General features: G+C 50.2%; 1 protein-coding gene across 2 annotated transcripts in view; it reads left to right on the top strand.

Annotated features, from left to right (window-relative positions):
• Positions 1-5,075: 5,075 nt before the first annotated feature.
• RAB6B (RAB6B, member RAS oncogene family) overlaps positions 5,076-21,677 on the top strand; it is a 60,313-nt gene continuing 43,711 nt past the window's right edge. The window contains exon 1 of one of the 2 annotated variants that reach the window (XM_025448898.3): positions 5,076-5,245. In XM_025448898.3, the coding sequence (XP_025304683.1) occupies positions 5,176-5,245 (70 nt within the window). In that variant the 5' untranslated portion in view covers positions 5,076-5,175. Of the gene's footprint in view, positions 5,246-5,405; positions 5,506-21,677 lie in introns of those variants that run through there. The other variant, XM_049099828.1, reaches the window with a different exon arrangement.

Here is a 21,677-nt window from a genome sequence, read left to right as displayed (position 1 = left end):
AAAGGCTGTGAGGATGTGGGAATGTAAAATGGTACAGTTACTCTGAAAAACAGTTTGGCAGTTGCTTTAAAAAAAAATAATAAAACCTGTCATATGACCCAGTAGTGCACCTCAGGCCTCTATTCTAGAGGAAAAAAAAAAACTTACGTTCACATAAAATACTTGTACATGGTTGTTCATAGCAGCTCTATTGGTAGTGGCCAAAACCTGGAAATAACCCAGATGCCCTTTAATAGGTAAATGCTTAAATAACCTGGGGTAATCCATACCATGGGATAATATAAAACAGTGAAAAGGGAGCTGATTATTGATACATACAACCTGAATGAATCACCATAGAATTATGCTGAGTGAAAACCAATCCCAAAGGGTTATATACTGTATAATTCCACTTACATAACATTCTTGAAATGACAAAATTATTGAAAAGAAAAATAGCTGTGGGACGCCTGGGTGGCTCAGCGGTTGAGTGTCTGCCTTCAGCTCAGGGCGTGATGCTGGTCCAGGGATCGAGTTCCGCATCAGGCTTCCTGCAAGGAGCCTCCTTCTCCCTGTCTATCTCTATCTCTCTGCCTCTGTGTGTGTGTCTCTAATGAATAAGTAAATAAATAAAGTCTAAAAAAATAAAAAGAAAAATAGTTGACTGGTTGCTAGAAGTTAGGAAGGGGGTGGGGCATGAGGGACCCTTGTGGTGATGGAAATGTCCTGTATATTGACTTTATCAGTGACAACACCGTAGCTGTGTCATTGCACTACAGTTTCGCAAGATGTTATGACTGGAGGAATCTGGATAAATTATACACAGGATCTGTCTTATTTCTTTCAGCTGCTTGTGAATCTACAATGATCTCAAAGAGAAAGTTTAATTTAAAAAAGTATATATAGTAGCAAAGGGCTGAAAATAGCCAAGATTTTCTTTTTTTATTTTAAATTCAATTAATTAACATATAGTGTTTTATTCGTTTCAGAGGTAGAGTTCAGTGATTCATCAGTCTTTTTTTTTAATTTTTTTTATTTATTTATGATAGTCACAGAGAGAGAGAGAGAGAGAGAGAGAGAGGCAGAGAGACAGGCAGAGGGAGAAGCAGGCTCCATGCACTGAGAGCCCGACGTGGGATTCGATCCCGGGTCTCCAGGATCGTGCCCTGGGCCAAAGGCAGGCGCCAAACCACTGCGCCACCCAGGGATCCCAATTCATCAGTCTTATATAACACCCAATGCTCATTACATCCTGTGCCCTCCTTAATGTCCACTACCCAGTTACCCCATCCTCCCATCCTCTCCCCTGCAGCAACCCTCAGTTTGTTTCCTATGATTGAGAGTCTCTGATGGTTTGTCTCCCTTTCTGAGTTTGTCTTGTTTTATTTTTCCCTCCCTTCTCCTATGATCCTTTGTTTTGCTTCTTAAATTCCACATGAGTGAGACCATATGATAATCCCACATATGAGTGAGATATATAATTGTCTTTCTCTGATTGATTTATTTCGCTTAACATAATACCCTCTTGTTCCATCCACGTCATTGCAAATGGCAAGATTTCTTTTTTTATTTTTTTTATTTTTTGGATGGCTGAGTTGTATTTCAACATGTATGTGTGTGTGTCTGTGTGTGTACCACATCTTCATCTGTCCATGAATATCTGGGCTCTTTCCATAGTTTGGCTATTGTGGATATTGATGCTATAAGCATTGGGGTCCAAGTGCCCCTTTGGATTGTTATATTTGTATCTTTGGGGTAAATACCTGGTAATGCAATTGCTAGGTTATAGGGTAGCTCTATTTTCAACTTTTTGAGGAAACTCCAAACTGTTTTCCAGAGTTAGCCAAGACTTTCTTTCTTTCTTCTTCTTTTTTTTTTTTTTTTTTTAGCCAAGACTTTCTTAAAGAAAATTTAAAAATATAGGGAAGATGTAGAAGTACATCTAGATTGACCAGAGGACATTTTCTGGAAAACAGTTTGGCTTAAAATCAAACATATTTGGTTCTATACACCAATGTATCTACTCGATACATATCTTAGAAAAACTTCTCTCAGGTGCATGAGGAAGCATATAAAGAATGTTCATAGCAGCATTTGTAGTAGCACAAAGAATACTGTGCATTTTCCAATGTTAATTTCCTGGTTTTACTAATGTATGATGGCAATGGAAGATATTATCATTATAAATCTAAAATTATTTTAAACTTAAAAACATCTTTTATCTTGGACACATTTTACCGAAAATGATTTAAAAACTGGAGCATACACGTCAGTATTCACTAAACAGCAGTGCAAACAAAAGAACCGCTACTATATGCATCAACAAACACATCTTAGGAATATAATGTTAAGAAAACTGCAAGTCATAACAGAGACCATACCTTACATAAAGTTCACAAGATGCAAAGAAAACAAAGTATTGTTCAAGGACACATCAAAAAATGTGATAAAACTCAAAGAAAAACCAGAGTTGTGCATTTCTGCAAATAGGGAGGAAGGAGAAAGGATGCACGGGAGGGAAACAACTGGAGACCTTAGAAGTATTGTAACATTTGATTTCTCCAGCTGGGTGGAGGGTCAATGGGCATTCACAATGAAAAATTTTCTTTACAACTTACACAGATATCAAACTTATGCAATAAGAAGCTTTACCTAATTAAAATAATAAATAAAATAAAGGAACACAAAGACAGCAGACCCTCAAGTTTTCAGAAACTTATTCTGGTGGGTTTACCAAACCCAAACTGAGTGACCCAGGGGCCACATTTCCCCTTTTTTTTTTTGAACCTGGAGAAAGCCTATTTCTTCCAGGGCAGGTTAAGGACAAGAGCCCAAATGAGGAGAGACAAGCAATGACAAAAGGTGGAGAAGGAGGGAGACATGGAGCAGAGCAAACTCAGACTTCCACAGCACAATGACCACATTCTGTGAGCAACAGCAGTTATTACCTCCAGCTACATGAGCCAACCTGTCGTGCTGTGCTTGAAGTAGGTAGGGTTTTTGTCATCTGAACTGGAATAATCCTGACAGAGTCCCATAGGTGTCCTGGCCCATGGGTCTGACTTTGAGGCTTATAGGTGGCCAGAGGGGCCTGGGTCCCACCCATCCCTCCCCTACTGTCATACTGCCTTTCGTGTGGAGGACCGGGTGATCAGAGAAGGTGTAGGACTTGCCCAGGCTTACCTAACTTCCTGCCAGTAGCTTACCTGACTTTCTATCACAATTCAACTGCTTTGTCTTGACAGTGACAATGTCCTCAGTACAGGAGGATGAGAGGGTGCAGGAAGACAGCACCAGGTGGCATCTGGAATATTGGTGGAGGGACCACTCAGAGGTAGGAAGTGCTGCAGCACTGGAATAGTCTCTCCTTCTGGAGCTTCCTTCAGCCCCATGCTGGATACAATCTCCTGAGAGAGCAAGAGCCCCAGAGCAGAAGTAGAGTGGGAGTTTGGAGGGTGCCCCTGAGCCTGATGCCAGGCACAGTGGGGCAGGTATCCTAGACTGCTGGCCCTACAATCTCTGAGGCTCCAAACCAAAGGCAACTCGGAGAAATAAAACAGTTGTTTTGATTTGCATTCTAGACATTCATTCAAACATTCAACAACTATTTACTGAGTTCTCATTTAGGTCCTTGAGATCCTGTGATGGAGCTTCAACAGCTGCTTTCATGGAACTCACTTTCTAGTTTTTAAACAAGCAATGAGAGAGGGATCCAGCTGGGTTGACTATGGGCCAGGAAGCCTATGGGGCTGATAAACAAACCAGAAACAGACAGGAAGACACCCCAATCAAGCCATGTAAGTCAGAAAGAGGATGACAAATGTCCCTTGGTAATCTCTAGGGGTTGAGCTTGCTTCTCTTCTCTCTGTACACACACACACACACACACACACACACACACATACACACGGAGCTTGCTCCCAAATGTTCTTTGAACCACAGTAAAGAAGGAGACCATGTGGTGGTTGAACAGTAGGAGGCAGCTTCATGAAACCTCCATTAACTGGAATGCCTTACCATCCGGCTGTCCTGGGAGTCCTTCTAACACTTGGGTTCCTTGCTCTCACCCACTCACAACTTGTCCCACGGGCCTCGCTGGGCCAGAGGAATACAGAGGGGAATGGGAAGCAACCCTCCTGTCCTCGGGAAGCTCCTTGTCCAGATACAACTAATTGCCAGGGCAAGCAGAGGCCTCGGAAGCCTGGTGGCCCCAGAGTCAAGAACTGCTGCAGGGCACTGTCCAGAGACAGCCGTGCTGATATTCGGGTGTCTGCTCCTTCGCTCTCATGGGACAGCAGATCCAGGATAAAATTACCTGTAGGAGCGGTTGGCTTGAGATTGGCAGGCACCCTTTCCTGGTCCTCCTCTCTTGCTGGCCAGCTCTGAGGTGACACCGCTGACCCCAGAGAGGAGCCCAGGGGAGGGAGGGCTAGAGCCACCCACACAGGGTCGCGGCCGGGCCGGCCAAGCCCCCTGGCCCACCGCCCCTGGCTCTCCCCCGACCTCCTCTCCTTCCCCTCTCGGCGTCGCGGGAGGTGGAGGAAGGGACCCGCATCTAGGTTCTGGAAGACTAGAAACAGATGTCCCCTGGCAATTTCGTGTCATTTTTCTGGATTCAAAGGAGGGGTCGCGTTAGAGCGGGGAAGGCAGGCAGCCGCGGGGCGGGGGCGGGGGCGGGGGGCGGCGAGGGGCGGCGAGGCCCGGGGGTCTCGGAGGCCGGGCGCGGGCACCCGGGCCCCGCATGACATCAGAGGCGGGGAGCGCGCAGAGCGCAGGCGCGGGCCGCGGAGGGCGGACGGGAGGGGGCGGCGCGCGGCTCGCGGCTCGAGGCTCGCGGCTCCGGAGAGCGCTCCTCCGCCTCCGCCCCCGCCGTCCCCGCGCCGTCCCTGCGCCCCGCGCCTCGGGCGTCCAGAGCGCGCCCCGCGCCCCGCGCCCCGCAGCAGCCCAGCCGCAGCCGCAGCCGCAGCCGCAGCCCCAGCCCCAGCCCCAGCCCCAGCCCCAGCCCCAGCCCCAGCCGCCGCCGCCGCCGCCGCCGGACACGCCGCCGCAGGCCGGGGCCGGGCGCACCGGGGAGCCAGGGACGCGCGCAGCCCGCCCTTCCCCCTCCGGCTCCCGCACCGCCGCCGCCTCCCCCGCCCTCCCCCTCCGGCTCCTTCGCCTCGCCGCCGCCTCCTGCACGGCCCGGCCGCCAGCACCATGTCCGCAGGGGGAGATTTTGGGAACCCGCTGAGGAAATTCAAGTTGGTGTTCCTGGGGGAGCAGAGCGGTAAGTGCCCCCCGGTTCTGGCTGGGCGCCGAGTCACCCCGCCGCCCCCCTCGTCCGCCCGGTGAGGCCCCGGCCCCGGCGCGGAAGGGCCCCTCCGAGCCCGGGCGGAGGGAGGCCCCGGGGAGGGCCGCGGGGGGCGCCGGGCCCGGGGAGGGGTGCGGGGCTGCAGCGGCGGGAGGCCGAGGGCGCGGCTGCTCGGCGGCGGGGCTCGCGGGCTCCTCGCAATGCGGCAGCGGCGGCGGCTGCGGGCGAGCGCGCAGGTGGCCGGGCGCGGGGCGCGGGGCGCGGGGCGCGGGCGGGGGCCGGGGCCGGGGGGGCCGGGGCCGGGGCCGGGGGCGGGGGGCGGGGGCCGGAGCCCCTCTCCCGAGCACGAGGCGGGCCGGCGGGGGCTCCCTGCGGACCCTGCCCCGACAGATGTTTAGTGCTGGGCACGTCCAGGCCCCGGAGCCGGCGGCCTCGGGGGAAGCCGACACCTGTCTCCCGCGGAAAGGGCGGGCGCCGCTGTAGGGGAACGGGGCGCCCACCTCCCCCGGCCTCACGTCCGACTGGGCGCGGAAGGTTCTAGACGCTGCCCGGTGCCCGCGTGTGGGAGCGCCCCTCGGGCGCAGGGTCTGGGCGAGGACAGCGAGGGGTCCCCGGTGCGAGGCGGATTGGGGGATGGTGCGGGGGTGCCTCGCCCCGAGACGCGGCGAAGCCCGGCGCTGGGCAGAGAAAGGACCGGGCGGCACGCCCTGCCTGGCTGCCCAGCACCCTCCGGGGAGCGGGGGGGAGCGAGAGCGCTGAACGCAGACGAGGCTTCCCACCCCCACCTCCCGGCTCTCCGCCCGTCTTGGGGGAGGGGAGGTCACCGAGGCAGCCGGCCAGGGGCGGGGGAGCGGGAGCGGGGGAGGGGGAGACCGCGGCCTCCCTGCCACCCAGCAGCCTCTCGGGGACAGCATCTCAGAAACCCCGGTTGGCCCCGAGGTGAGAGGACCAGATGGAAGAGCGAGGATCCCGCTGACACCTGTAGGAAGGAGTGGTTCTCAGAGCATCTCCCCAGAGGCCTCTCACCTGGGGCTGCAGAGAGACAGGCTGGGCCTTGCCCAGCTCACCTCAGGAAGAAGGCGGTCACTGGGGACAGGATCCCCAGCCCTAGCTCTGCACACCAGTCCAGTTCACGTGCTTTGATGCCTGTCTGTCCAAGGGGCCAAGACGCAGGCAACCTTAGGAGGACCTGATGGGCTCAGGGAGCAGTGCTACCCTGCTGTGTGTACAAGTGGGTTGTGAAGGTCACATGGCAGGCTTCTGTGTTGCTGCTCATTCCCTGGGGTGGATGGTTCAGAGAAGGATGTCAGAAGGTGGTCAGGCCCTAACGTGGGGATGGATCCTGGGGCCAGGCTGTGGGCATTTCAGAACAGAATCAACTCAGCCAGCCAGCCCTGGGTCCTGGACTGTGAGTTTCTGATCTTAACAGAGTCCAGCTTCTGAGCTCACTATGCCTGTAGGGATTTCAGGAGTCTTCACATCCCAGTGCTACTCTTACCCAGCCTGAAGCCCTGGGAGAGAACTCTGATCAGACAGCCTGGGACTTGAATTCCTGCTTGTGTTGTCTCGAGCAGATTTCCAGGCCTCTCTGGACCTCAGTTTCTGTCTCTGCGAAATGGTTGCCTGAGGGCAGTTCTCTTAGTCCTTCACATTTCCCCAGTGCTTCTCAAAGGGCCTTAGCTCTGTTAAGTTAGTTCTCAAGAAACATTTTTTTATTCCCAGTCTGAACATGTTTCCGCCCATCAGACCAGGGCTCTGATGAGGAGAATGCCTCTTGTGAATTTGAGTGAAAACTCTGGACTCCCTCAGAATCTCTGATGGGCTGAGGTCCCTGAGGCGCCATGCAAACCCCCTTTGTTCCTAAATCACAGAAACGAGAGCTTAAGGCCTCAGAGATGGAGTCCCCATTCTGCATGTGTAGATAAGAAGTCTGATCCCCAGGGAGGAGGAGGACTTATGGAGAGTCCCAGGGTGAGTTGCTAGTACTTCAGGGGCTGGAACCAACATCTCCTGTTCCCAGTTGTCAGCATGTCATTGGGAATTAAGATGACCTTGAATCAGGGAGATGGAGAATTGGGGAGCCCTCCTGAGTTGGGGTAAGGATTGTCACCCTCTGGCCAGCCTTGTGGCCGTGTTGGATGACCTGGGGGGAATGCTGAGCTGTTTGGGCTGGGGGCAGGGTTTGTAGGCCCACCCTTGGAACACAGGTCATTAGAGATGAAAGGCTCTGCCATCAATGGGATTGGCTATTGGCCACTCTGGTCCCTTCTGGCTGGGAGCCTTAGGGCCCTGAGAAGCCTTCTCCCACTAGACTGTGTAGTGGATTGCGTACTTCATATTCTACATGGCTTTTGGGGCCCTGAAATTAGGTGGGGGACATAGGCATCCCAGAGCCTGGTACGATGGGGAACTGCCTTCGGAGATACTGCTTCTGTCTTGCCTGCACACAGTTTTGTCTGTATTGGTCCTTTGTGTCACTGTAGCCTATGCAGTGTAGGGAGCCCCTGAGTTCTGGCCCTCCCTCTACCCTGGCTCTCCCTCCCTATGTGACTTCAGAGGTCCTTCACCTTCTCTAGCTGAGACACTTGGGTCAGCTGAGCTTGACAGAAGCCATCTAGAGAAGCATACCTATATGAGCTGACTACCCTGGATAGAAGGCAGGGGAAGGGGCTGGAGGAATGTGGCCTTTTCTTGTTTCTTGTGGGTGGTATAATGGTGCCATCTCCCTAGGCTAGTGGAGGAGGACACCTGGATTCCAAAAAGGAGTACCTGACCTGGAGCCCAGTGATGAGGAGGACACCTGGAACAGATAATTCTAGGAGGGTATCAACCCTTCAAAGATACCAGGATCTGGTTTGAGTGGGAAGCCCTTAAGGAACCACGCTAGAGAGAATACCTCTAGCCCATAAGAAAGCCCTCCTCTTGGCAGCAGAATGACTGCTGTCCCCTAGACCATGGAATACAGGCTGGCTGGCAATGTCAGCCTGGCAGGGAGTGGGACTGTGGAGAGGGCTGTGGTTCCAGAATGAGGGGAAGGCTGTGTAGTACTGCTGGTGTTCAGATGGCTGTCACTGGGCCTGATGGCCATGCTCTTAATGCTGATGGCAGTGGTGGGGGATTCGATGGAGGATGAGGCACACTGGTCCCAACTGCAACACTTGGTGACATCCAGAGAAGACAGGCATGAACTGGTGTCTTAGGAAGGAGAGGAGGTCTTCCTCCTCTGGGGGGACGCATCTTCCTCCTAAGTTCTGATAGTGTTCTGCGGGGGTGGGAGTGGGGCATTAGGCCTCCCTCGGGTGCATCTGGGTGTGTCATGGGGACTAGGGATGTGGCAGATAGGCCTGTCCAGTGTTCTGGCCCCTTCGGATCTCCATTCTCTGAGACTACTCTGCCCAAAGCAGAAAGATTGAGGGCCTGCCACAAGTTTGATCTGCTTTCTCAGGTTGAGGTCACCAGACAGCGTGTCCCTCTAACCTGCCTCCTCTCTGTCTTGTCCCTGGCAATTGTGCTGCTCACCATAGTGAGCACCATGTGAATGGCGTCCCCAGAGTTGTGCAACACAGTGACTGTGCACAGCTGCCTTTGACTATTTAGTCATTTGTTCACTTATCCCTCTCTCTCCCACCACATCCCTCTTTCCCTTCCTCCTTCCATCATCCATTTATTCATTTAGTCAGGTCTTTGAGTGTATTCCTGCATCATAGAACTTATGGTCCACTGGGGAGTTCAGACATTTGTGGCTATAATTATAGTAAAGGTCTATGCAAGCTATGACAAGAGAAGAACAGCTGCTGTGAAAGCACATAGCAGGGCGTCCCACCCACCTTTGTGGGCAGGTGTCAGAGATGGCTCCTAAGACTTCAGAGGAGGAGATGCTTCTCTAGGCAGCCGTCTGGTACTCCGGTGGGCTGAGTGCAGGGGCCCACCCTCTCCAGGGAGCTTTGTCTGTTCTTCATCCTGCTCTGGAGAAAAAAAGGCTGGGATGGGGAGCAGGAGGATGAGGGTGTCTGGCTTCCTAGTGCTGAGAAGGGGCTTTCCCCCACTGTCATCTCATTCCTCTGGGTTAAGGAGTGGTTGTTTCCCCTACACACACACACTGCCCAGAAGGCTTGGCCTGCCTTGCCTAGGGCCTGGCCCAGCCTGACCCCTGCCATCCCACCACACACCATCCATAACCACATGGGGAGCCCTTTGCTGACCTGGGCATTGTACCTGAATCCCATCCCGGAAGTCTGCTCCCTGCTACCTCCCAGATCCACTCGTTCTGCTGTGCCTGGCCCATCTGGACACTCACCATGGCATAGCTTTGGTTTCTTTCTGAGTATTTGAAAAACACAATCACATGCTGCCCCATGACCTCTCTGTTGTTTCAGTTATTCTGGATTTTTAAGTGTTGATTAGCTCTTTCAGATACAAAACCCCTAATTGAATTTTTAAACCCCTTAAAGGAAATTTAAGCGCCTAAGAGGACAAGGTCTTAGCTCCTTTCCCCTCTTCCCTTTTGCAGGGAGTTTGTGCTCCTTAAATATCTGTATTTAAAAATGATGAGATTATTCTCGCTGTGTGATATGTCCTGATAGTCCCTCAGTAGATTAAAAGCAAGGGGAGTCAAGGCAGCTTTGAAACAGGATTCTTCATCCTGACACCTGCTGCTTTCCCAAGCCTGGAGATTTTTACCAGAAACACTTAATCTTTCACAGAGGGTTGGAGCATTTAGCCTTGATCGTGCCCAATCTATAGTTCATCTCACAAAAGCTGACATTCTCAGGGTACCCACCTCCCACCACCTTTTCTAAAGAAATAGGAGAAAGCAGCAGGGCCACCAGAGGTGGGAAGGAAGGGATGCGCCCAAACCGGATGTTGCCAGAGCTCACTTGGAGATCTGAGGTAAATCACCAAGTCATCCTGTGTCTCAGCTTCTTGGTCTTGTTTTCTCTCCTCCCAATTTTTTCCCTCCCTTCCGCAGTGGCTGGAATGATGGGGGGAACCTTGGGTGTTGGGTATGGACCCAGAATATTGGCTTTATTTGTGTAAGGAAGGTGTGCATGAGATGAGAGAATCAGATGAGACCCCAAGGTGAGAATTAACCTGTACTTGGCATAAGACAAGCATGGCACCCTCAATGCTGAGGTCAGAGACAAGAGAACTAACCAGAAGAGAAAAATGAGACCATTAGAATACACCCTGGTTCTATATGATCTGATAATCATTATCATTTGCAGCCCCCAAATTATAATGAATCCCATTAAAATACAACCAAATAACCTCATCGTCCTTTTGTTATTTATCACATCCGTAAAGTCAGCCCATGAATATTTACCCTTATAGGTGTTCCCCTGACCTTGCAAACTGGCCCGGGGCAGACCTGAGAATGGTACCGTCTGCGTCCACCCCAGCTGCAGTGTCTTCCAGTCCTCTGCCTTCTGTGTCTTCCACTGTTGCTGAATGAATGAACCATTGAATGTGCAGGGCTGTTTGGTCTCAGTGTAAATAAGTTAGAGAAATTGCTGGGCAGAACCATTGATCAAGGTGAGAAGAGATTAGGGTGAGCAGCAAAATCTATAGACATCAGGGGTGGACTGCCGGAAAAACTGGGCTGGGCACCTTCCTCAACTGCCTGTCTGTCATCCTTTTCCATTTGTCAGCACAGAGTAGAGGAGATGGGGGAGGTTGTCAGGGAGAAGTACCAGCCACGCCCTGAGATGAGCAGCTTTTGTTAGAGCCAAAAAGATGTGCACCAGGAAATGGGGCCCCCAGCAGAGCCCCTGCTTCATGAGAGAGGAAAGGAGAGGATAAAGATTCATAATGCCCTGTGAACTCCTAGGAGGAGTTCATTGCTGTATCTTAAGGCTTGAAACTTCCATTTTTCCTATTTCTGTAACTATTGCCCTAAACTAAGTGGGATCTTTTAAAAAGTAAATGTTCACTGCTGTGAATACTTTGTCATGTTAGTGAAGTGATTTATTTTTAGTTTTTAAAAAAGCATATTTATCCTGGTCTCTTGGTAACAAGACCAGTGGGAGCCCAGGTAATTCAACCACATGTCCCAGGCCAGGCACCACCTATTCCCAGGTAGGGACATATCCAAGGGACAGGCTAGGATCCAGGAGAAAACAGATGATACCCTGCTCCTTTGGGCAGAAGAGAGTCTTAAAAGCAAAGGTTACTCCCAGGAAACACACTGAAGACTGGCAGCCTAAGGCACCAGCAGGTGCTGTGGACAGTAAGAGAGGAAGACTTGAGTTGTGTGCCTTCTGTGCTAGAGACCACAGCTTTCTTCCAGGACCCGGAAGGATAGTTGGTGAAGGGGCATGATGTCTTGGGATTTCACCAGAGAAAGGAGCTTCCAATATTGGGTTAACTGGCTTACCCGATTTCCCCTGTGACTAGAAATGAGATAAAGGCAAGTCACAGAGATTGGCCATGAGCTGGGACTTTATTCTGAGGGAATCACATCCACACCTAGGAAGGATTCTTCATTCTAAGGGCATAGAGAGGGTAATAGATGGGTAGGGGTCCAGAACAAGTCTGTCTTTCCTAGAAAATGGAGCTGACCTTCTTGGGTTTCTGTGTTTTTCCTCCAGTTAATCTCAGGTGGCATTTAGGCTCTACATGGGGTACTTTCTCCCCAGTATGTTAAGATAGATATGGAATTCTCCCTGTTTTGCAGGTCAGGAGACAGAGGCTCAGGCAGAGCTGGTCATGGCCACAGACTCACAATGCTGCTAATGTGGCAGCATTGAATTTGAACCCAGGTCACTGTGAGAAACCCAGAGTGATCTGTTGGGCCTCATGCCTCACAGGCAGTTTCAGGCCCTGTTATAGGGTAAGAGGACAGAAGAACACTGAGGCCTTATAGACATGAGGTCTGCTGTAAATATTTCCTGTGGAATTATGTGCCAAGCTCTTTGCTGAGGATGAGCCAGTGGATCACAGCATGGGGGAGCATTGGAAGAGGCCCTGGATTCCCCTAGGCTGGTGAGGAGGGCAGGGAGATTGCTCTAAGAAGCAGGCAGGGTCTCCACGTGGGAGTCTGCTGGAGCTGGATTGCATATCAGACACTCCTTTCTTACACAGAATGAACTACTTATTTGAGGTGGTTTGAAAGGAGTTGATTATAGAGATTGTAGGGATAGCTAAAGCCTTCCCAAGTCATCCCTGCACTGTCATGGAGGCAGATGCCATCCCAGTTTTAGCAGAGAACTAATTCCTAAGCAGGGAGAACCAGTCAGACTAAGCAGCTTGTTCCCACCTGCTCTGGGGCAGCCCTTCTCCTGGCTTCAGCCCTCTCCCTTCAGACCTGGAGATATCAGGGCCCTGGAGATCCTGATTCTGTTCTGGGTCAGCCACCAGCAGCCTCTGTGGTTGGTTAAGCCCCAGCCCTTCTCTGGCTTTCCCAATATATTCTCAAGGGCTGCTGGACTAGATGGCCACTCAGGCCAATGAAGCTCTAACTCTGGTCCTGTAATTCAACGCCAGCTCAGGGTATGAAGCTAGTAACACTCCCAGCCTGGAGATAACACTGCTGGCTAGTAAGGTCAGAGGGGCTGCAGAGATGAAGGTATGTAATCAGGGCCTCTGCTAACTGTTCCCCCAGAACTTCCCTCGCCAGGCCTCAGTGCAGGGTCCTCTCCAACCAGCTGCCTCTTCTCCTGGGAGAAGAGCATTGTTGGCCCTCCTTCCTGGTATGCCCCCAGGGTGCTGTGGCTCATCTCTTCTCACGGTGTGTTTGACTCAGGTTGCCAGGCAACAGGGAGGGGGCTGTCCTGCCCTTCCTGCTGGCATGCGTTTTATTCCATACAGAGAGGACCTTTGATGGGGACAGCAGAACAGGTGACAGCTCCCAGGTACTTCTACTCCAGGATTCTTCTTTCTGAGGTCAGGTGGGTGGGTGGTAAGCAGGGAGGGCTGGGAAAGGGCTACTGCCAAGTGGGATATGCAGTATCCCCACCAGACCAACCTTAGCTCCTGCTCCAGGCCCATCACTTACTTGGTGCTCCTGAGCCGTATACTTCCACTCCAGGCCCACTCCTCACTCCCTGGGTGGTGCTGAGATATAACAGGACCACCCCAAGCTCATTTTCCTTTCCAGACAGCAGGGTAATCCTTACCTTGTTGGAGTTGCACAAAGATCAAATATGTCAATACATGGCACGTGGTAACTGCTCGAGTGATAGGTAATTTTGTTAGTGAACCAGTGACAGCAGCCCCCCCCCCCTCTTTTGTAGATGAATGAAGGAGAAAGAGGTAGGGGTAGAGTGGAGGTTTTTGAGACTCACTGATGGGTCATTTTTGTGTAGTGAGCTGCAGAGTCCACATCCTTGTGATGTGATGAGTGGAGCTGCATAACCATTTTAAAGATGAAGGAAAGTGCATCTCTGAGAGGGGAAGGCTTTTGCATGGATTGCAGGACTCAGACTGCTTACTGCTGAGCTGGGAATAGCTCCTAGGCTTTTGACTCTCTAGTTGGCATTTTTCCACTGCCCATCCCAGTAGGAAGTAGGACAGATTCACCCAGCCTTGCTCTGCTGGGCCCCCACAGCTGCTCACAGGAAGAGTACCTCTTCTTCACAGCTCTGTAACTTCCCCAAGGACAAGGAGCAGAGCCTGGGTAGATGACAGGGGCAGAGGCTTTGCCATGTTGTGATTACAGCAGTAGTTAGTGAGGTAAGCAGGTAATAAATCTCAGCTAGTGGTAACATGACTATTAAGCACACAAATAAGGCTGTGTGCATGGTCTGCTGGTGCCTTGGGGTTGGGGGCAGTCAGGGAAGGCTTCCCAGAGGAGGTTTTGCACAGTGAGCAGGAATTCATAGGCACACAAGGAAAGCATCTTAAGCAGATGGCCTGACTATGCCAGGGCTAGGGGGCTGGGAGGAGCTTGGAGCTTGGGAAGTGGGGGGAGTTGCACATACTTCAGGGTGGCTGGACTCTGGCATAGATGTTGGGGGCGAGGTAGTGAGCATGGTTGGAAAAAGCATTGAGCCTGAGGAATTGAGCAGGGTCAGGCCCCAGAGAACCTTGCTTCCATACACAGGGTCTCGTTCTTCCCTAAAGGTAATGGGGACACATTTAGGGGTTTTGACTAAGGAGGGACATGCTCATGGATTAGAAGACAAAAGTGGAGTATGGGCCTGATTGGAGGCAAGAGATGCAGGCAGCCTGAACCAGGCCATGCGGAGAAGAGTCAGAGGATGGAATATAGAGGAGGTTTGTGTGCCTGAGATTTAGACCTCTGGGCACATAGATTTTCCTGGTTCTTTATAGGGTGAGAACTCCAGGATATTGGAAGGTGGCAGGGGAGGAGCTCTTGTCCTTCTCTACAATGCTATACTATGCTCAGATGTACCCAAACCAGTCACCTTGACCTCCTCTGCCCTTCCTGCTTCTACAATGCTCTGGGTGTCCTGACTGCTTCTGTCCAGCCAAAGGGGATGCTCCAGGGCTGCTGGTATCCCTTCCAGACTCTTCACCTGTGCTACCTGCTCAGGGCATGATGTACTACCTGCTGTGAAGTTGTTTATTAGTTGTCTGTGCCCCCAGCCACCTGGTTATTGGGTGTGTGAGCTCCCCCTGCCCCCTGGTCATTTGGTTTGTGAGCTCCCCTAGCCCTTTATGCAACCTCTTATCACTCCTTCCCTGGCTGGGCTCCTCTTCCAATAGATGCTTGACCCACCATCATTGTTTTCTCCCATGATTCATTTGCTCTTCTTTTTGGAATTATATCTAGCTGCCCAACAACTTAGGGGTGCCTGAGAACTTGAGGGAGGACAGCACTGTATAAGGGAGAGCCCCACTTCCTATCTTAGAGACAAAAACCCAATCTCAAGCTGGCCGGCTACACAGAAAATAGAGGGCAAGAGCCAGGGAGCCAGAGTAGAATCAGCAGACCGCCATCCTGAACCCAGGCCTGGCTCAGAGAGGGCGGCCTGTTCAGATCAATGGGTGCAGTCCCCTGCCCATGAGTTAGCTCATGGTCTCTTTTCAAGGGCTGCAGCTTCACCCTGCAAAGCCCTGGTGACCTCTGCTCCCTGTCCTTCCTGTCTTCTGCCTAGGCAGTGCCCATGGAAGTTACAAAGCATCTTTGTTAGTGTGACTGCTGAGTGAAGAATATTCTAATTATCAGTAATCAAGCACATTTTAGTCACTGCCTATGGTCCCGGTAAGCAGTGCCAAATTGTCTGTGAAGTCAGGATGGGTAAGGAGACCTATTCCTTTGCTCGGCACTCAGCAGAGGTGTCTCCCCTGCATGGAGTTGCTAGCCTGGAAAAAAATGGTCCCAGAAGCTGGCCAAAAGCAGCTCAGTGCAGCTCTGACCATTTGAACCCCCTCTGTTCCCTCCTCATTGCCCCAGCTCCTGGGGCAGAGGCAGGACCGAGAGACCCGTCATCCCTGGTACAGGACTGGAGAACTATTACTGTGCCCTTTACACAAGAGACAGGTCCCTCTGAGGATGGTGTACTAATTCAGAGACATGGAGAAAATGTTCTATTCTGATCCTGTTGATGAGTAGGGAGTAAACACTGTGCAGCCTGAAGAGAGTAAAGCAAAGCATCTCAAACAAGTGTTTCTTGTTTGTTTCCTGTCCAGTGACAGGAGAGGGCTAGGAGGAAAGAATAGAGAAGGGAGAGCCGTGGAAGCACTGAGACAGAGTGGGGAGGCACTCCCAGCAGACACAGGCAGACACAGGTGTGCCAGGCACAGAGCTTCTGGGCCAGCACCAGGCCTTGGGAGAGCCGGGGTGCTTTGCAGCTCTAGATGGTGGGGCCGTCCGTCCCAGGTTCTGTCCAAATGGAATGAAAGACTGGAATGCCTTTCAGTGGAGGCACTGATGTGTGCTGGGCACAGGAGTGAGGGGACCTGTCCTGTGTTGGGTCGAGGACAAGGTAAGGAGCAGGGACTGCTGCTGCAGAAGGCTGATGACCTCCAGCGAGGCGGAGCAGCCGAGGAGAGAAGGGCCCTTACCTTGTCATGGAGGATGAGAGAGGATGCCCAGCAGCAGCACTGCCACTCAGCTTTGTTTTTCACCTCCCTCTCTGAGGTGGGGTGCCTCTGCCCCACTGGGGCGCTGCAATTCCCAGATTGGGCGGCTGTGAGTAGGGACTAGTCTTGGGACCAGGAGATCTTTGTTTAGTTCTGCTCTTCTCTGAGTAGAGAGAACCTCTGAGAATGGTTTCCTTTTAGGGAGGGGAAAAAAGCACCCCCCCCCCAAAATTAGCCAAACTTTTAGAATATTAACAGATCTTACCTATAGCACCAGGATCCAGAAATTCTCTGATTCTAATTCATTAAGGCCCTCCTTGCCTCCCCCACACCCAGCCAAAGTGCTGCAGGTCGCTGCCCAGATCAGAATCTGAAATGCAGGCCTGAAAACATGCCCCCGAGAGACCGACCACCCACCTTGGTTCTCTCCCACCTATGTCAGAAGAGGGTAGAGTCCACATGGGGGGCCAGAACCCAGCTGTCTCCTGCTCTCAATGTGCAGCAGAAGGGCTACTTTTTTTTTTTTTATTAAGATTTTTAAAATTTATTTATTCATAGAGACAGAGAGAGAGAGAGAGAGAGAGGCAGAGACACAGGCAGAGGGAGAAGCGGGCTCCATGCAGGGAGCCCGACGTGGGACTCGATCCTGGGTCTCCAGGATCACGCCCCTGGCTGCAGGCAGCACTAAACCGCTGCACTACTGGGGCTGCTCTAGAAGGACTACTGTGAGCCAGCTTTCTGATCCGGACAGCGTCAGCTCATCCACGCACCTTGGCTTGGGAGGGCTGGATGTAGTGTGCAAGAACTCTGCAGAGCAGTATGCAAATGCATGGTGCAGTAGATGCCACAAGGGGCTGCCGATTCCAACCCCCACCCAAGACTCTGTTCAGGCCTGCTGGTAGCTTCTGTCTTAGGCAGAGAGGCCCATGAGGTTCTGTTGCAGGTGACCAGCCATTTTACCACTGTAGGAGAGGAGGCAGAGACTTAGTAAAGAGTAGGGGTGGTGTCTCTTAGAAATGTGTGAATATGAGATAGTAGATCACATGTGACCTCAGGTGACCCCGAGTGAGGCATGCCCTTGCATAGCCCCTCACCTTGAGTGCACATGGAAACGAAGGCTTGCTTCTACTTAGTATGGTATGGCAGAGGTGATGGATGTCCTTCCCATGGTTGTTCCTGTAGAAGATTCCTCTTGCTGGCCTTGAAAGAAGCAAGCTACCACATGTGAGAAGGCCTGTGAGGGGTCATGTGGCGTTGAACCTCCAAGAGGTGGCCTCTAGGAGATAAGAGCAGCCTCTAGCTGGCAGCCCCAACAAAATGGGGGCCTCAGCCCTCCAGCTTCAAGGAACTGAATTCTATCAGCAATCACAGGCGCTTGGAAGAGCTTGGATGCCAAGCCCCAGAAAAAAGTGTTGATACCATGCTCATACCTGATTGTAGCCTTGTGAGACCTGGAGCAGAGGACCCACATAAGCCATGCCCAGACTCCTGCCCACAGAAACTGTGAGATAATGAAGGGCTGGGATTGTGCCCATTGCCCTCTTGTCAAAGCAGCAAGTTGAGTAGCAGTGAGCAGGCTGTGTGAGGGTTTACATAGGAGAGCAGGAGAAGAAGGAGTGCCAAGGACAGGAGAGCAAGAAAAGGAGTGTCAAGAACAGTTCCCTATGCTCATGGAGACCTCAAAGACAGCACCCATGGATGTCCAGCCCAGGGTCCTCTGACAGACTCTGGATGCCACCCTCCATCTGCCTGAGTGAGCTTGCTCTCTTGGCCAGACCATAGCAATGAATGACCCCATGGATGGGGACTTTGGGTCTACTATCACAGGGCCCCTCTGACTGGGCCTCAGCTGACAACCTGGGTAACATAAGCCATGCCTATCAACACTGCCTTCTTATTCTCACTGCCCTACTCTTCCCTCCCTGTTAATGAGGCTTTTGCCCTTGATGACACCAGCAGTTTGCTTCTGGAAGAAAGGATAAACATGAGCATGTATGTGACTTTGCCAAACTCCATGCTGTGGATGGGCCAAGAGTTCCTATGAGTTAAATAAACTACCAAATTGCATTAACACCAGCCTAGTCAAAAGATCAGCTGGTGGTGGGAATTTAGCATTTGCTTCCTCCTGCTTTCAAACAAACATACATATCCTTACTATGAATTCATTTTTCACAGCACCCATGCAGCTACTCAGGCATGTGAACATGACTGGCCTGTGTAGGGTGTGAGTGGGATTGGGCTGAGCCACAGGCCATTCTGCCCATCCTGGTCTGGCTAACAAGGGAAGCCATGCCAGAGGGTCACTGTGTGCGCTGGCGGTGGGGGCTCCTGACCTGAGCAGGGAGTGGAGGGTGGCTAGTACTCAAAGCTAGCAGGTACTGGTGCAGCTGGTGCAGCTCCTCTCCTGGAGGGGAGACCCTGCACCTTTTTGAAGCTGACAGGAGTGTTTGAGATGACTCCGGCAGAGAAGGTCCAAATAGTAGGTGTACTAGTTGTGGTTGGGATGAGCTCTATAGTCTACACACACTATCTGGCCAGGTCCCAGGTGATTGTCAAGAAAGTCCTGCAGATGTTGTCTTAATAGGGTTCTCAGTTTCACAGCTAAGGCACCAGAAGGATCAGAGAGTTCCTACACACATTGGTCCCTAACTGGATTGAGTGTGTGTGTGTATTTGCATGGATCTCCATGCACCTGCACACGTGGTGGTTACACATGGGCTCTGCCCACTGAGCTCATTTGTCCAGGCTTGCTCAGTCTCCTGGCCCATGGTTAGGAGGGCTCACAGCAGCTTCCCAGTTAGATTCTGGTTTTCTATAAAAGACTAGGTTGATGTCAAGCACAGTTATATTCTGGTTTCTTAGGAAAACTTCATGTTAACCGGTATGTTTAATAAATCAGAATAAGCCATTTTCTGAAGGTGCCAGCAATCTGAGAGATATGGGGGTGTGTGTGTGTGTGTGTGTGTGTGTGTGTGTGTATGTGCATAATTTTTAAAAATCACCATATTTTTCTTCCTTTAACTTTTTATTTTGACATAATTTTAGGCCTTTAGAAAAGTTGCAAGAATAGTACAGACTTCTCAAATGCCTTTCACCCAGAATGTTAACTTTTTACTGCTCTCATAGAATTCATAATATGAGAGGTGAGGCTAGGCATTTCTGCCTACATTGTACATATGAGGAAGCTGAGCCTCAGAGAGGATAGTAACTAACTTAAGATCACACAGCAAAGAAGTGGCAGAGACAAGATTCAAATCTAGATCTGTCAGACTTTAAGCACATGTACTATGTGTGATGTAAACATGAGTGTGAGTGTCCTCCTCTGCCCAAAGCACTTTCTTTCTTGTGTTGTAGGTCTGCTAGTGGCAAATTGTTTTGGCATTTGATTCCTTTCTTTCACCTTCATTTTTAAAAGATTTTTGTTGGGTATAGAATTCTGTGTTGACAATATTTTTCTTTCAGTACTTCAAAAATATTACTTCATTTTCTTCTAGTTTGCATGGTTTCTGACAAGGTAACAAAAAACTTTTTCTTCAGTGTTTTCATAGGTCTGTTATCCAACACAGGGTTGTTATTTGTGTTTGCAAAGTCAATGATCTTTTAAAGATTTTTTTTTTAAGATTTTATTTTTAAGTAATTTCTGTGCTCACCCTGGGGCTCAAACTCACAATCCTGAGATCAAGAGTTACATGCTCCACCAACTGAGATTGCCAGGTGCCCTAAAGATTTTTAAATAATATGAAATAAATATTACATATTTTACCATATATTAACCATTCCTCACGTTCATCGTCCCATTGTGCAGATCCACATTTCCATCTGATGTCATTTCACTTTCTCCTAGAGGACTTCTTTTAACATTTCTCATCATGAGCATCTGTGGGTGATGAAATCGATCAGTATTTGAATGTTTGAGAAGGTCTTTATTTCATCTTTGGTTTTGACAGATGTTAAATAATATATACCTGAAAGTATAGAGTTTTATTTTTAAAAAATATTTATTCGTTCATGAGAGACAGAGAGAGAGAGAGAGAGAGGCTGAGACACAGGCAGAGGGAGAAGCAGGCTCCATGCAGGGAACCTGATGTGGGACTCGATCCTGGGTCCCCAGGATCATGCCCTGGGCTGAAGGCGGCACTAAACCGCTGAGCCACCCAGGCTGCCCAGTTACAGAGTTTTAGGTTAATAGGTTTCTTTCAGTACTTTATAGCTATTGCTCCATTGTCTTCCTGCATGCATTCTTTCTGAGGAGAACCTGTTATCTTCTTATCTTTGTTTCTGTGTATCTAACGTGTCTTTTTTCTCTTGCTACCTTTATGATTTTCTCTTTATCACTGAATCTGTGCAAATGCATTATGATGTGCCTTGATGTGGTTTCTTTTACATTTCCTTTGTCTGGGATGCATTGAACTTTTTGTGTCTGTGTGTTTACATTTTTCTTCAAATTTCATATATTTTCAGTAATTATTTTTTCAAATATTTTTCTCTTTCACTACTCCCCCACAACCAATCTTTTGAGACTTTTTTTTTTTTTAATTCATGAGACACAGAAAGAAAGAGAGGTAGAGACACAGGCAGAGGGAGAAGCAGGCTCCATGCAGAGAGCCCGACACGGGGCTCCATCCTGGGTCTCCAGGATCACTCCCCTGGCCGACAGCGGCGCCAAACTGCTAAGCCACTGGGGCTGCCTCTTTTGAGACTTTAATTACATATATGTTAGTCCACTAGACATCATTCCACAATTCACTGGGGTTCCAGCCATTTATTTCTATACTTTTTTTCTTTGTTTCATTTTAGATATTACTGTGTCTTCAAATTCATTGATCCTTTCTTCTGCAGTTAATCTGGGATTCATCTCTTGTTAATCCCATACGATGTATTTATAAGTCTCATACTTCTATACATCGTTTCTTTTTAAATGTTTTCTACATCTCTATTTAACTTTTTGAACACATAAAATAGATTTGAGAGCTTGTTTGGAGGTTCTAGCAGGGGAGCGCAGCTACTCGTATACCCTTGACTGAAGAACGGTCCTCCTCTATTGGGGATGGTTGTCCTCTTTGACCGAGAGCACAACTTCGGGAGGGACGCACATTGAGCGGTGAAGGAGGAAGGGGATGCCCGCCTAGCCAGCCAGATCAGCTGAATCAACCCTGGCAATCAATGGGGTGACAGATGTTGCAGCCAGATCGCCCTCACATCCCATAAAATGGAGTTGTAACAATTTTTTAATGTCTTTGCTGATTCTAACATCTGTGTCAGTTTGAGGCTGGTTTTGATGGATTGGTTTTTCTTCTTCATCAGAGATCTATTTTATTGGTTCTTTGCACGCCTAGTGATTTTTTTAATTAGGTCTTAGACATTGTGAATTTTGCCATGGTGGATATTGGATAGTTTTTTGTATTCCTATAAATATTCTAAG

The sequence above is a fragment of the Canis lupus genome, chromosome 23 (genome assembly GCF_003254725.2).
Source record: "Canis lupus dingo isolate Sandy chromosome 23, ASM325472v2, whole genome shotgun sequence".
Lineage (NCBI taxonomy): Eukaryota > Metazoa > Chordata > Mammalia > Carnivora > Canidae > Canis > Canis lupus.
This window is presented reverse-complemented; position numbering and strand designations above follow the sequence as displayed.